Source organism: Cuculus canorus, chromosome 25, assembly GCF_017976375.1.
Source record: "Cuculus canorus isolate bCucCan1 chromosome 25, bCucCan1.pri, whole genome shotgun sequence".
In the NCBI taxonomy this organism is placed as follows: domain Eukaryota; kingdom Metazoa; phylum Chordata; class Aves; order Cuculiformes; family Cuculidae; genus Cuculus; species Cuculus canorus.
This window is the reverse complement of record NC_071425.1, coordinates 836,592-850,202: the sequence shown is the minus strand read 5'-3', so window position 1 is coordinate 850,202 and position 13,611 is coordinate 836,592. Positions and strand designations below refer to the sequence as shown.

The 13,611-nt window shown below is 46.6% G+C and overlaps 1 protein-coding gene across 1 annotated transcript; it reads right to left on the bottom strand.

Annotated features, from left to right (window-relative positions):
• Positions 1–2,113: 2,113 nt before the first annotated feature.
• Positions 2,114–8,745, bottom strand: HOXB9 (homeobox B9). The gene is made up of 2 exons (XM_009571118.2): positions 7,237–8,745; positions 2,114–3,872 (listed from the first exon to the last, which is right to left on the bottom strand). The coding sequence occupies exons 1-2, from the start codon at positions 7,742–7,744 to the stop codon at positions 3,637–3,639; spliced, it is 744 nt and encodes a 247-aa protein (XP_009569413.1). The 5' UTR covers positions 7,745–8,745; the 3' UTR covers positions 2,114–3,636.
• Between the last annotated feature and the right edge of the window lie 4,866 nt (positions 8,746–13,611).

The window sequence follows — 13,611 nt, the reverse complement described above, 5'->3', positions numbered from 1 at the left end:
TTTAGTGGAAAGAGATTCCCTGTTATATTCCTCACTACCTGCTTCCTGCGGGGCTGAGCAGGTCTCCGCGTTTGTTTGTTGTTTTTTCTTAATATAGAGATAGAAACACTTTCCAAGTGCTTGTATTTCTTCATGAGCAATAAAATGTCAAAGGAATTAAGAGATGGAATTATAGGAGCCGCTCGTTGAGCCCTTGGAAAAAGAAACCGCGTGTCAAATCCGAGGTGATGCCAAGCAGGGAAAGCGGGGTGGGGTTTCCCGCTGTTTGTTTTGGGTTTCGATTTTTTCTTAGCAAAGTTTTCCTTGGTCGGGAGGGGAATAAGGAAAAGAAAAGCAAATCAAGACGGTCCGTTCTGCGCCTTTGCTTCGGGAACGCAAAGCTGAAACCCTCAAATCCAAACAAATAAACAATCAGACAAAGAACCAAACAAGCCACCCCCGGTAAATGCAACCAGAGATTAGCGACCTCCAGGTTAAAAAGAACAAAAAAATAAGAGACGCAGCAGGTTTGGATGGGACCAAGCGAGAGGAATTATTTCCATTTGCCTCTGGGCATTTTTTTTCAAACTAAGCAAAAACATAGATTCTTATAATGCACTTAAGGAGGCACTAAAGAACTCAGGAAAACACAATGAAAATATTTCTGACATTTCATATGAAACAGTATAACACAATGAGATATCGGTGCTGGTGTTCTAAAATCGATTTTTATTCTGGAGCATTAAACAACTCTGGAAAATACATCCCGGCTGATGCTACAGAGGACAGGGTTTTCCAACATTTCTTAAGTAATCATATTTCCTAATAAAATGAACTAACATTTTAAATTCTATTTTCAAAGAACCTTATTTCGTCGTCTTAAAAATATCCGCTCTTTACCACAATTCTAAAGAAAGTGAAAAACTTTTCTAACTCCTAGTGGCCCTTGGGTTGCAAACATCAATTAAGTCACAGAAACGCTTCTGAAAAATATAGCAATGAGGATTTGGGAAAGTCCACCCTCAGTTCGAGATACAAGAAATCTATCAATTCAGCATGAAGCAGATTCTAAACGCATCCATCCTTGAGAAGAGTCTAACAAAGCTGAAAATTCTGACTGCCCAGCCTAAATACAGAGAAATTATCTTTTTCGACCCACTATATATAATTTTTTAATCAATCCAGATCAGATTTAGATAAACAATACTGCTGCCTCCAACTTTTTTGTTTGTGGTTTGTTTTGGGTTTTTTTTTTCACCTTCCAGCTCAAAATGTCTCCGAAACTCTTTTTCTTAATTGGGTTTCAAGGAAGGAGATTAAGGTCTTGGACACGGGGTGAAGTTTGGTTACATTTAACTCCCTCCGGCAACAGAACAGTTAAAACTGGAAGCCCCTAAGGGGCTGCTCCACGATGGAAAGTTTTACAGGGGAAAGTCTGGGCGTAAAAAAAAAAAAACAAAACACTAAAAGGGAAAAAAAACCCAACAAACACACCTTTCCGAGGGATGGTCTCAAACACCAACCTCTGGTTCCTTCTCGAGTGGAGGATATTTATTTTTTTTTTACCCCTTCCAAGAGGAATTTCAGGGGTGGAAATTTCAGTGCACCGAGGCGCAGCCACTTGATTCTTATCTGAGGGTCGGGGATGGGGGTAGGAACACTTTCCAAAACCGCAAACCTGTCTATCGCTGCTCCCAGAGCACCCCTGCTCCGCAGATAACAGCGCTCCCGCGGAACTTGACGCTCCTGAAATCAGATTCGCGCTACTTCGTTCAGATCTGCAGCAGAAATAAAACTCGTTTCTCTATTTCACCCCCACATCATATTAAAACAAGCCACCTTGCACTCGCCTTGCTCCTAGAGAAACTCCTGGCAGCTAAATATACAAATGTACACACGAAAAAAAAAACCCGAGAGAGGTTTATTTCGACATTTTCCAGCCACTATCAACTGCAGAACTCTTCCCGTACTTAAAAAGCCACCGCAGAAACAGAAAACGAGCTTCAACATTCACAGAAACACAACCACAAACACATTTTACAATACCCACCATATAATCAACTGGTACTAAACTCAACCCCCCCTTTATCCCTCCCGCCTCCCCCCCCCTTCCCAAAACAAAGTTAAGTCTTACAGAGATAAAGGGAAACCGGTCCCGCACGGGCGGGATGGAGAAAGCTCCAGCGGATCTGTCACATGAGGAATCGGCTCCATGACAGGAGAGCGGCAAGGTCTAGATTTCTTATTTTAAATGCTTCTTCGGGGTGAGGATGAGGATGGAGCCGCCGCATCCCCAGGTGCCACCCGCGGGACCGGGCTCCTGCCCCGGGAGGCGCTGGGTGGGCCCCGCAGGAGAGCGGGTGGCAGAGGGAAAACATGCCGGGAGCTTGCTTCAGGCGGAAAAAAGAACCCCAAACCAACCCCACCCCAAAAAACCCCACCGACATTCAAGTATTAAAAGCATCTCAGCGAACAGGAGGGGGAAGAAACACACACAGGGTAGGGTTGGCACTTTATCTCTGCAACAGCCTACTGCTTTAGGAAAAGTCAATTCACAATAAATTATAAATATGCTAGCACTAAGAACACAACCTCCCCGTCCCTTATAGCTCTACTAAGGTAGTTTTTTAACTAGAAAACCCCATTCTTTCTCTCCTCTAAAAGTTAGGAATGAGTTGGCAGGGGTTCTTCCGCCCCTTTTTCTCCTAAATAATTTACAATGCGGCTCTGAGAGTGCCCCACACACACTCTCTCGCCTCCCTCCCCGGCTTTTCTCCTCTTCCAAGTAACCCAGTATAAAACTACCAGATGAGGAGGTTTGCCTGTAAAGATCCTACAAAACTTTCAGGTCAAAGTCACATATCTGCCGTGGCTCGACTCAAATCAAAATCCCGCATAATAAAACAAAATAAAGAAAAAAAATAAAGAGGGATGGGGGAGGGAATAAAGAAACTCAGCGCGGTTGGGAGTTGGGCTGTCATTAACCGGCTACTCCGGTATAAAGTTGGCGAATTGAAAATGATTTGTTGGGTGCAATTAAACGCAAGTCTTACGAATGTGTCTGTCTTGCAGTAGTTTAATTAAATCGTCTGGTTCCTTGGCCACCTCAACGTGTGAGAGTGCGTGTGTGTGTGTTGTGTGTGCGCGCCGGGGTGTTGTGGGTGTTATAGGGAATCATTGTCCTTACGTGGATAAAGAAAGGCAGCGAGGTTTGGTGGGGGCTTGGCCCAGGGCTGTTTGTGGCCGGTTGTGTTTGCCGTCTTGCTTTCTATGGAGAAAATGCAAGCGGAGAAAGCTGCTGCTCAGACGGGAGCTCTGTCTGTGTTCCACTGCGGGGAGAAGAAAAGAGAAGGGGGGAAAAAAAAAAGAGAAGGAAAACAAGAGAACAGAAACAAAACCCAGCATGTGTCCCCAAAAAGGAGCTGCAGTTTGGGCTAAGTTGCCTCCTACGTGGCAATACTAAGCAGATAAAAAAGGGAATAATAAGCAACATCTCTCATGCAGAGGTGGAGATGGGAAAGGGGGGATTCCCCTCGTGTTTGGGAGGGTTTGGCAGCACTGAGTGGGGGTGCGCGGCCTCGGAGGCGGGGAGCTGGGGGGGAGAGAAAGGGGGGGGATGCTGCTTTTCTGTTTGTGTTGGGTTGTTGGGTTTTTTTTTCATTCTTTGCCCTGTTCCTTGTTCATTTTCTTCATTTTCATCCTTCGGTTCTGAAACCAGATTTTGACTTGTCTCTCACTCAGGTTGAGGAGTCTGGCCACTTCGTGTCTACGGTCCCTCGTCAGGTACATATTGAATAAAAACTCCTTCTCTAGTTCCAGGGTCTGGTATTTGGTGTAAGGGCATCGTTTTTTCCGGGAGGAACGGGCGTGCAGCCAGCTGGCAGCTGGGTTGGCTGAAAGAAAAGCAGCGAGATCAATACGATGCAGCTTGAGTGTTTCTCAGAAGGTTTTAATCATGCCATCAAATATTAAGATTATACATACGCGTACGCACGCCCCGGGTGAAAAACGCTCCCTGGCATCCTCGGGAGCAGGAGAGGCCGTATGGAAATCATAGGGGATGGCTGAGATGAGCAGATGGCGGGGGGGGGGGGGGCGATCCCCAAATACTGTGCCCCCCCCCGGAGTGGGAGGGTTTGGGACCCCTGGACCCTCAGGTCTGTGTCCTCTACATGCACAGGCTGGTGTCTGTGCACACACGTGTATCTGCACACACGTGTACCCACACATACGTGTATCAGCACACATGTATCCACCCATGTGTACCCGCACACACATGTTTAGGTGCACACGTGCCACTGGCAGAGCTCCCCCCACCTTTCCCCAGCTCCATCCATGCCCACATCCACTCTTATATTCCCATAACGCCCATCTGCACTCTACGTGTTTTATATACAAAGGCACCAGGGCAAAAATCATATGTGTTACGCTTTTTTCCACGTTTTCTCAAGTGTCTGCAGATCTAGGAGCAGAGCAGGGAGAGGGGGGTCTGGAGAAACCTTTCATAAACCCTTTGCCTATTTTTTTGCTCAGTGGCAAGAAACGGTCTCGATACAATAAACATCCTCTAAGGGCTGGATGGGCTCTGCTGCCGGAGGTCTGGACAGTGTTACCCAGAGACAGGGACGTTTGCAGGGCTGCAAATGCAGCCAGGAATAAATAACAGGCTGCTCGTCACCCCCGCGTGTGGGAGAAACTACGTGGGAATCTTTTGTAAAAGGACATTTCAGGGATTAGGGCTGTTCCAGGGATGAGGGGGGGTGGGGAGCGAGAAAACAACATTTTGGGAGCAGAAACCACCCCTACGGAGACACGAGCGGTGAAGGTCGCACCTAAAGGTGAATTGGGTTTCGGGTAAATAATAGAGCGTTTACTAATCACATGCAAATATTAGCTGACCGTTGGGTAGCTGAGAGGCGGGAAAGAGTGAAATGAAAGGTTATGGGCAGACCACGTATTTCTATTTTATTTCCTTTGCCTCCTCTGAAATTATGACTTGAAGCCATAAACCTTTACACCAATTAAATGGGCCATTATAAATATATACATACACACCCCGCGCCAGCAGAACCTTTCCTCCCCGCACAGTGAAATATATTGAATATTTCTAAAAAATAATCCGGTTAATCTTCCACTGTAAGTACTGCCTCTTACAAATTTGCACGGCTATTTCCTTAATGTAATTGACTTGATCTAATATGCAGAATTAAATATTAAAGAGGAAGAAAGCTGTTAATAATTGATACTGTTAATCCTCCTACCCATCCTTTAGCGGCGATGGAGGGCTCTGCTTCATAGCAGATTTTTATTCGGTTTGGGTTTATTTTTTGGTCATATCTTGGATGGTTAAAATGTAAGATAATTTAAACGCGACCGTTGCTTTATCTATTCACTCTACACAAATCCCTAAACAGGAAAGTGAATGGGGAGAGGTTCTGGCACGTCTTTTCTTTAAAAGCCAGCGAATAAATGAACGGATCCCGGTGCCACAGACAGGGCGGAGATTCGTTATTGCGAAATACTTTCAAAAATTGAAAGAGTCAGGGAAATTGGTGAGAGCTCTTTCTGCAAAACAGCTCCGTCTTCCAGCCCTGGCAGCCTCTCAACATCAGCCCAAATTAAACTATTATTTAAAACAAAATATGCGTTATAACCACATGCCAGGGAAACCACACAGCATCCTCTGAGCGCGGGTCCCTGCTCTTACTTATAACTTAATAACATTTTCTTGGACAAGATTTTTATATATTCAATTTCAGGGACATTGAGCACAGAACCTGGATATTTAATTCTCTCAAGTCATTCACCTCACGGTTGCAGTTTGTTCTGGATCTCTGCCCAGTACAATAGAATAGGAGTTCCTTTTTGTGTGTGTGTGAGTGTGTGTGTGCCCGTGTGTCTGCATGCGGGTTAAAGGATAGGAGGAAAAAAAAGTCACCATAACATCCTGCACACGGAGGGCAGGAAATCATGAGGGGCGAGAATATTCTGTATTTTTAATCCTACGGTTGCAGTGCTCATCGCTCTTGCTGTTCCATGGGGGTTGTGGAGGGAGAATAGAAGTTAATTCAAGGGGAAAAAGGAATGTATGAGTGCGTCCTGCACAGCCCCCGAGGAGCTGCACCTTCAGCGGGGGCTTCTCCTCTGCCAGTTTGCAAAACTTCGGCTTTAACTGCGAAATATCCCCGGCGGGTGAAGCCGGGGTTCTCGTTGCCCTTCACCTCCTGCTCGGCTCTGGCTCCCGGTTCCCTCTCAGATGGAAACCAGGTACCGGCCGCGCCGGCGTGAGGTGGGGGCACCGATTCTTTCTTACTCAAACGCCATTGTTTTATTATTATTATTATAATTATTAGCATAATTGCTATCATTATTATTAATAGTATTATTAATAGCATTATTGATAGTTATTACATATTTTGGAGGCGAAGGATTTCTGTGTATATTTCAGGGTGGAAAAGATAACGCAGCTCGTGGAAAAAGAAGACGCTGTAACTGTTTCCCAGCCTGGCTACATTACAAATAAAAGCTAATTAAGTTGGAAGCACACACAAACAACACCACCCCCCCTCTCCTTTTTTCCTAACTATGAAGAAGCGTGGCAGTGGAATATTCATCCCCCGAACCATTCCATTTAAGAAACGAACAATTAAAAAATAAACGAACAAACACGAAAGGGGAGGGGGGGGGAAAGACGCCACGGCCGCAGCACCCGAAGCCGGGAGGAGGTGCAGAGCGAGCCCGGCCACCGGAGCGCGGGCGCGGAAAAGCCCCCGCTGCTGTTTACTTCCCCCACGTGAACTTTTCCTCCGTAATTTCTCCCCTTTCCGCACTTCTCCTTCTCGCCCCACCGCCACCCTCCGCTTCCCTCTCCCTGCCTTTCTCCCCGGCGTTCCCTGCCTTCCCCCCGTCCCTTCCTTTTTCCCCCACCGCCCGCACCCGCGCAGATTTACTCCCGCTTACTACTGTGGTCTCTGCTGCCGGAGCCAGCGCTCTGGAGAAAAGAGGAGGATTCGCTCCAGCTTTTGTCCGCCCTGGACTCTGTTTAAGCTCAGAGACGACGCTCATTTTTATTTTTATTCCCATTTCCCGGCTGAGACAATGCCACCCCGCTCCCCTCCCCACCTCTCCCCTTAGGTTGGCATCAGCAAGCTGAGACTTTTCTTTAAGCCCTGATTTTAAACTTTACGCAGCATTGTCCCCTTTTATTGCACCTCCTCCAGCTTTTATACTGTTTACTTCCTCACTTTTATAACTTACTTTGATCTGTCCTGTCTTTGTCTTCGCTTCCTTCACAAACTTTATTGTCCTCGAAGCTGGGCCTTTGATTGGAAACGATCCCTTCCCTTGCAGCAGAAGTTTCTAAATTGTACTCCTGTGTTCCCTGTTTATGGACATCCCCGGGACGGCCCAGCAGCGGCTCTGCCTTAACAGACCCCTGCCCGGGGAGGTTCTCTGCTCTGGGCACTGGATCCAGCCAGCTCCGTAGATACCTGCTATCAGATGGGACGCTTTGATGTTGAATATATGGATGGTAGACGGCAGGAAGGGTACCAGAAGAATGTGGATTCAAAGGAGTCCAGGAGGCGCTGAAAACTGGAGGTTTTGGCTGAAAACTACAGGAGGGGAATTCTAGATGCTCATTGTGCCCAGCTTGCCTGGAACTCGTATATTGCCCAGATGAAAATTTAGCTGAAGGCGAGTCTTCACTTTCGTGACTTATAATAGAGTCGACATAATAATTGCTAAGAGTCCCAGAAATGGACATTCTCAGACATCATACAAAGCACGGTTCAATGAAGGGAAAAAAATATATAGGACAGATCTAGATTTGTACTCTACCCCCTTCTCCAACTTCCCAGCCAACAAAGTACAGTTGGGCTGCTGTGTTGTGAGCTCCCAGCAAAATGATTGGTCAAACTTTTTTCGTGTGCCTGATAAAGCGTCAGTCTCGGCGTAAATCAATCGCAGCCGAGGGGGCTGCGCTGCGCTGTCATCCGCCCTTGCATTCCATATCAAGGATGGATTGTTTTATGTTTATGCAATGTTGCAAAACGTCAGGAGTTTCGAAAAAGCCACCAAACGGGCAGAGCTGGGGCTAATATCCCTTCTTAGATTTGCTCCTGAAATATTATTGGGGGAGGGAGGATTATTTGTGGTTTTATTTATTTAATTTTTTTGTTTAAAGAAAGACGCTGGTGTGCTCGCTTTGCCTTTAATAACCACCACGAGGGAATAGAGATAAAAGCTATTCTTTGCCACTCGGACTCCAGAGTGCGATAGCAAAAAAAAACCCCAGAAAATAAGACCAAACCAACCCGCCCCCCCCTCGCCGTGGCTTCATACACACACACACGCGTGCTGGCATTGCAGGGAGACACAGAAATACACACGTATGCGCGTTTTTCATAAAGAAAAAGATGGATCTAGGTAGCAAGAGTAGTGGTGCAGAGGGGGTCCAAATAATTAACCATCTGGGATGGGAATATGGATTATTAACGTGGTAAAAATGATGTGGGTAAATATGAATTTAAAATGGCACTGGCACGGCCATGGCATTGCGACTTTGACCAGCGCGCTCCGAGCCGCAGCCCCTCCGCACACCCCCAGCTCAGGCTTCCTGCTTCCATGAACATCGAACCCTTCAAAATATCTCTGCATGTGGACATACTTTCGCATGTTTCGCGGCATAATCTCAGGGTTGCTTTACTCCGGCTAAAATAGTTTCCCACATTGTTGAAATCAGAAGCCTTCATTTAAGTTTACAAGGCTAGTAAAATACAGTGCTCCACTGATCCGGCTTTGTTACTGAATGCCTCAAACTTGTGATGGTTAAATAGTTTAATAAAACTTACATTAGCTTTCTTTGATTTTTATAGCCTTGAATTTATTGCCTGGGGAAAAAAAGAAAGGGGGGAAAAAAAAAGGAATCTCTTGCATCTGCAGTCACCGTGTCCCTCCCGCCATGTATGAGCCCACGGTGCGTGTCAAGCACACCCCCCACAAACCCCCTTCGCCTTGCGTTTTCCGTGGGTTTTCCTGAAGCCGAAGGTTTCGGGTGTTTTTCCTTCCACCGAAGCGGGTGATTGACACCGGGCTGGAGCTCGGAGCGGTTCCCAGCCCCGGCGATGCGGGGTAACCGGGTCGGGTTTGCTGAGTTAATATGATAAATCCGTTTATTGCGAGATGGTCCGATGGTGCCGTAAATGTTGGTTAAGGAGAAGGTGCGCTCTGTGATCGCGGCTAAAGTGTTTCTCTGGACTTCAGCTGTAACAGTCTGGATCAATTTGCTCCCTTTAATCTATTACCCCCGCCGCCCTTCTCCCTCTCACCCCAACACTGAAGGATATTTAAAGTGAAGGGCAAAGAGATTTCTAGGAATGATCAATCATCACGAATCCTTCCTGAAGTGTGTAGGGATGGAAGTCTATATTAACAGGCTAATAATAACGCTGAGGGGTGGTAATAGCTGCCTGAAATGGAGGAAAAATGTATTTCGCATCTCTCTGTATGAGTGTGTGCGCCTGTGTGTCCAGATGTCCATGCCTACACAAAACCTACGTGGGAAATCGCTATCAGAGGTGTTTTACTGAAAGATGATGAAGGCGCTTTAAAACCTACAGCCAAAGCCTTAGATTTCTGCTTATTCCTATAAGCGGTGCTTTTCCATCAGCATCTGCCCTTCAGCCTGATGGAGGGACTCGTTTCCCCATGTCCAGGACCAGAGCTCCTCTAAATGAGGCGCTGTTAGGAAGCTGTCCATTTTCATTTACAAAAATCGAGAGGTCGGGATGATGGGCAAGCAGAGCCGGAGCCCGGTGCCGGGGGCCAGATTTATTTGTAATTTTTACATCTATCAGGGTAGCAAGAGCCCCCCAACCAACTCAAGATCCTCCCTGTGTTGGAGAAGCAGATCCAGTCCCCAGGCTACAGCCAAGGTGAGGTTTCAGGAGTGGTTGGGGAGCCCTCTCCAGCCTCTGGGCTAGGATTTTGCACAGCCAGCCGTGAGTATAAGTCCCCAGGTGAGTACTTCCCCCCACCTCACCCCACTCCGACCTACGAACTCTCCTCTCCTTCACACGGGGGTTAATCCAAAGTAACTCCGCTTCGCCCCTCTCGCTTTTAAACCAGTGAAGGCAGAGAAATCCGCTACCAGAGAGCAGCGTGGGGCAGGATCGCTGCTCTCTCCAGGGCATCTGGCACGAACGGGGGGCTGTGTGAAACGAGAGAGGGGGGAAATTCCTGTTTTTTCCAACTTTTCACATTTCTGTCTCCTTCTCCTCCTCTTTTTCTAAACTTCCTTACCAGTTGGAGAGGTTTGGAAATGAAAAGACCCTGTGTCACCAGCCATGAAATACGAGCTGGTGGTTCACATTGTCATATTTCTCGGTTTTATTGCCTTTCAGAAATGATTTAAAAAAAATCAGACTATTTCACGAGAGATTCGGAGGGACTCGGCAAATGTTATGAGAGCCTGGGAAAGGAAAGGGCTGATTTAAGTGTGTTGTGGAGATTAAACTCTCTTGGCGCATGGAAATGTGTTTATACAAGTGATGGATAAACAGCCGTGTTGGTAGCAGGGTGTTGAATAAGTATAGATGAAATTATTGAACGTTAATTGAAGCAAAACACCTGTTCTCTGTTCGCCAGATAGATTGGCCATGTCTTACCTGTGATAAATATGTGCTTGGAAAAAATCCTGGTGTGCCTCCTATAAATAACGATGAACTCTGTCAGCGTGTGAGTATATAATTTTCTGTAGTATATAAATTTAAACCAAGAAGACTCTCAGGAGTGTGGCTGTGAGGCAGAAATCAAGGGTTTTCAGATCCCTGGTGAATGGAAACCTCACAAGAAGATCTGCAAAATCCATTTGCTTTTGCTCCTCTGGAGGTTTCCGTTTGTTCAGTAGCTTATTTTTTATACATATCCCCGTAGCTCATCTCTTTGTAGCCTTTTCCGAGAGGGGCTGAGGGCAAATCAGAGCTTCACCCCAGCTCTGCCGCCTTGGAGACACCACGTCGTGCGGTGCTGCCTGCTTCGATTGGTGCTGTATAGGCGTTTATATTTCCTAGCCCCAAATAGAGCCCATCAGAATTTACATGAAAGGCTTTTCTGTGTGCAAGAAAATCTTGGAGAAGGAAAAGTCAAGGAGAAAGTGACCTCGGAGCAGAGCCTGAAAGTCTGAAAGGACAAATCTTTGCGAGAGAAGAGACAGGATGTGCGAGCTTTGCTCGGTTCGCAAAACCGGAGTAATTTTAGATATGTGCTTGTTGGGAGCTGGTGAAGGGAAGTGGAACTGGAAATAGTTATTAAAAAAAAAATAAAAAAGAAAAAAGTCCGAAGTGGAAACTTCTTCCTGCTTTCAGAATCAGCGTCAAGTATTTGGCTGCGAGGAAATATTCGAAGCTTGCGCTGGAAAAGCCAGAGGCTTCTGAACTCAGAGAGTGTTTATAAATAATCTTTATTGTTTGTGGAGAGAAGGAATCATGTCCAAATAGTGCTTTGAAATACACAACTGCCAAATCCATCCTCAACAAACAACTCTTTGGGCTGGCATTTCTGAGCTGAGAGCAACCAAATGTGAAATATTTTCGAAAGATGCAAATTTTAAGCCCGTGCGATTGCCACCTTTGCCCGATTTATCAGTTTTGGGGTAAGAAAGAAAAGGAGCGGATGAGCTATTTCTTACCAGAAACATATTTAACTACTTTTTAAAGCCGGCTCTTATCATTTATTAGAAGTGGCACCTTCTTCCAGCTGATTTTGCCTCTTTATCACTGATGTGGAGAAGGTGGAGGAGATCTGGAGGCGCGGGGCTCTGCTCCCGTCCTGATGCGCGGACAGAGCAGGAGGGGGGCTTCAGCAGGGTCTTTGCTCCAAGAGGCCGTCGAGGTGTAACGGGCACCGCTTTGGGTGTATTTATTTCTTCAGTTTAGGTTTGTAAGGTGTTAAGGATAAGCTAAGAGAGGATAAAAGCTGAGAGTGAACTTCATGGCTATGGAGAGTCTGGAGACCAGATTCTGAGATAACCCAGCCTTTAAAGGGATGAGCCTTTATTTTAGGAGATATAAACCAGTCCGAAATTATAATAAGAATATTAATAACAACAATAACACCGATAATCCCAGCAGCAACAACAGCCGAATAACTTTTTTTTTTTTTTTTTTTTTTAAAGAGCCAGGAAGCAGAACTAAAACCTCATCATAAAGCAAACATAATTTATGAATGATACATTCAGGGAGTTCTGAGAGGTTATGAAAGAAATTTCAGTCACAGACCCCTCCAATTCCTCCCGAATAGGAAAATCTTAAAAGAAGGGCGTGAAAAAAAGTGAAATAAGTTTCTGTAGCCTAAAAGGCAAAGGATCTACCTTTGCCATTTCCTGTGCTAGCTCTGTTTGAATGCTGCCGTCTGTTAAAAATCCGTAAGTGGTGAGGAGGGGAGGGAGAGGGGGAGGAATTCCTTGTCTGAAGAGAAGCAAAAACAAGTTACACATGTGGGCAATTTTCCAAGGACCGAAAGTATACTCTGGCTAAAAAAACCCCGATTCCAGACGAGGTTTATAATCTCAGTAGTTAATAAAGCCTTTGGGTCCCCTGTAAGGCAAAAAGAGTGTGTGTGTTTGAAAAAAAAAAAAAGGAAAAAAAGGAAGCCTGGGAGGAGAGAAAGTTAAAATGAGTTTGGTTGTTGTTCGGGAACCCACATTCTGGCTACTGGACTGATTGCCCCCCCCCGCCTCCCTCCTTGGGATAATATTCCACTCCCATAGAAATGCTGGGCGCCTGCCGCGCTCCGGCTGCTGCGGATTTTACACTCGGGCGCTGCTGGTGCCACTGCTGGAATTCCAGCGGCTCCGTTTGGGGGTTCACCGCGCCAGAACTGCGTTCCTCCTCCCCCCCCAAAAAAATTGTCCAGCTCTCGTTAGTCTGGGAGGAAGGGAAGTAACAGCCCGTGATGGTGAGAAATCTGTCGCTCCCACTCCAGGCAGGAAAGGGGGGGACACCCAAGCACAGGTACAAGGATGAAGTTGTGATAGAATTGTTTCCATGAATCTCGCAGCACGAGCCCCAGGAAAAGGAAAGGGGGAGTTTCTTTCAGGCGAGCTCTTTTCACTTTTGCCCGTAATTAAAGCTCGTCCCGAGTCGGGGGGATATCAGCCAGGCTGGATTTGGGCAGGAGAGAGGGACTTGAGGGGAATTTGTTGCCTGAGCCGCAATTGCTCGTTGCCTCCGAGCGCAGAAACGCACAGAGTGTCCAAACCGGACAATCGCTACGCAGAAGATGATTTAATTTTTTTAGCCATCCCCACAGAGCTGCTTCTCCAGGTAAGGTCGCTCTTATCTTTCTGGTTTGGAAAAGAATAGGAACCAGCGGCTCCAGAGGCAGCCGTGCCCGTGGGACGGGCGGGACGCACTGCCACCGCACACTCCTCTCCCAAAGTCCTTGGGAAATGAATCCCAATTCCGTTTGCACGCTCCATACAGACCCTCCGGGCCTGATTCTGATCTTTCCTGGCTCTGCGTCCCCCTTTCTCCTCCCTGGCCCTTGTTTCCTGTATTTACGTGAGTAGGAGGGAGATCAAAATCAGCAGCCCAGACATTTACAAGGCAGGTTAGTGGTTGCCTATGGGGA

What these genes read in the sequence shown, in the direction of transcription:
- HOXB9 (XM_009571118.2), bottom strand. Translation starts at nt 7,744, where the DNA reads ATGTCCATTTCTGGGACTCTTAGCAATTATTATGTCGACTCTATTATA. An exon ending in CAAAGACAGGACAGATCAAA is followed by an intron (nt 3,873 to 7,236) that starts GTAAGTTATAAA and finishes CTTTTCTTTCAG; the next exon opens with CCAACCCAGCTGCCAGCTGG.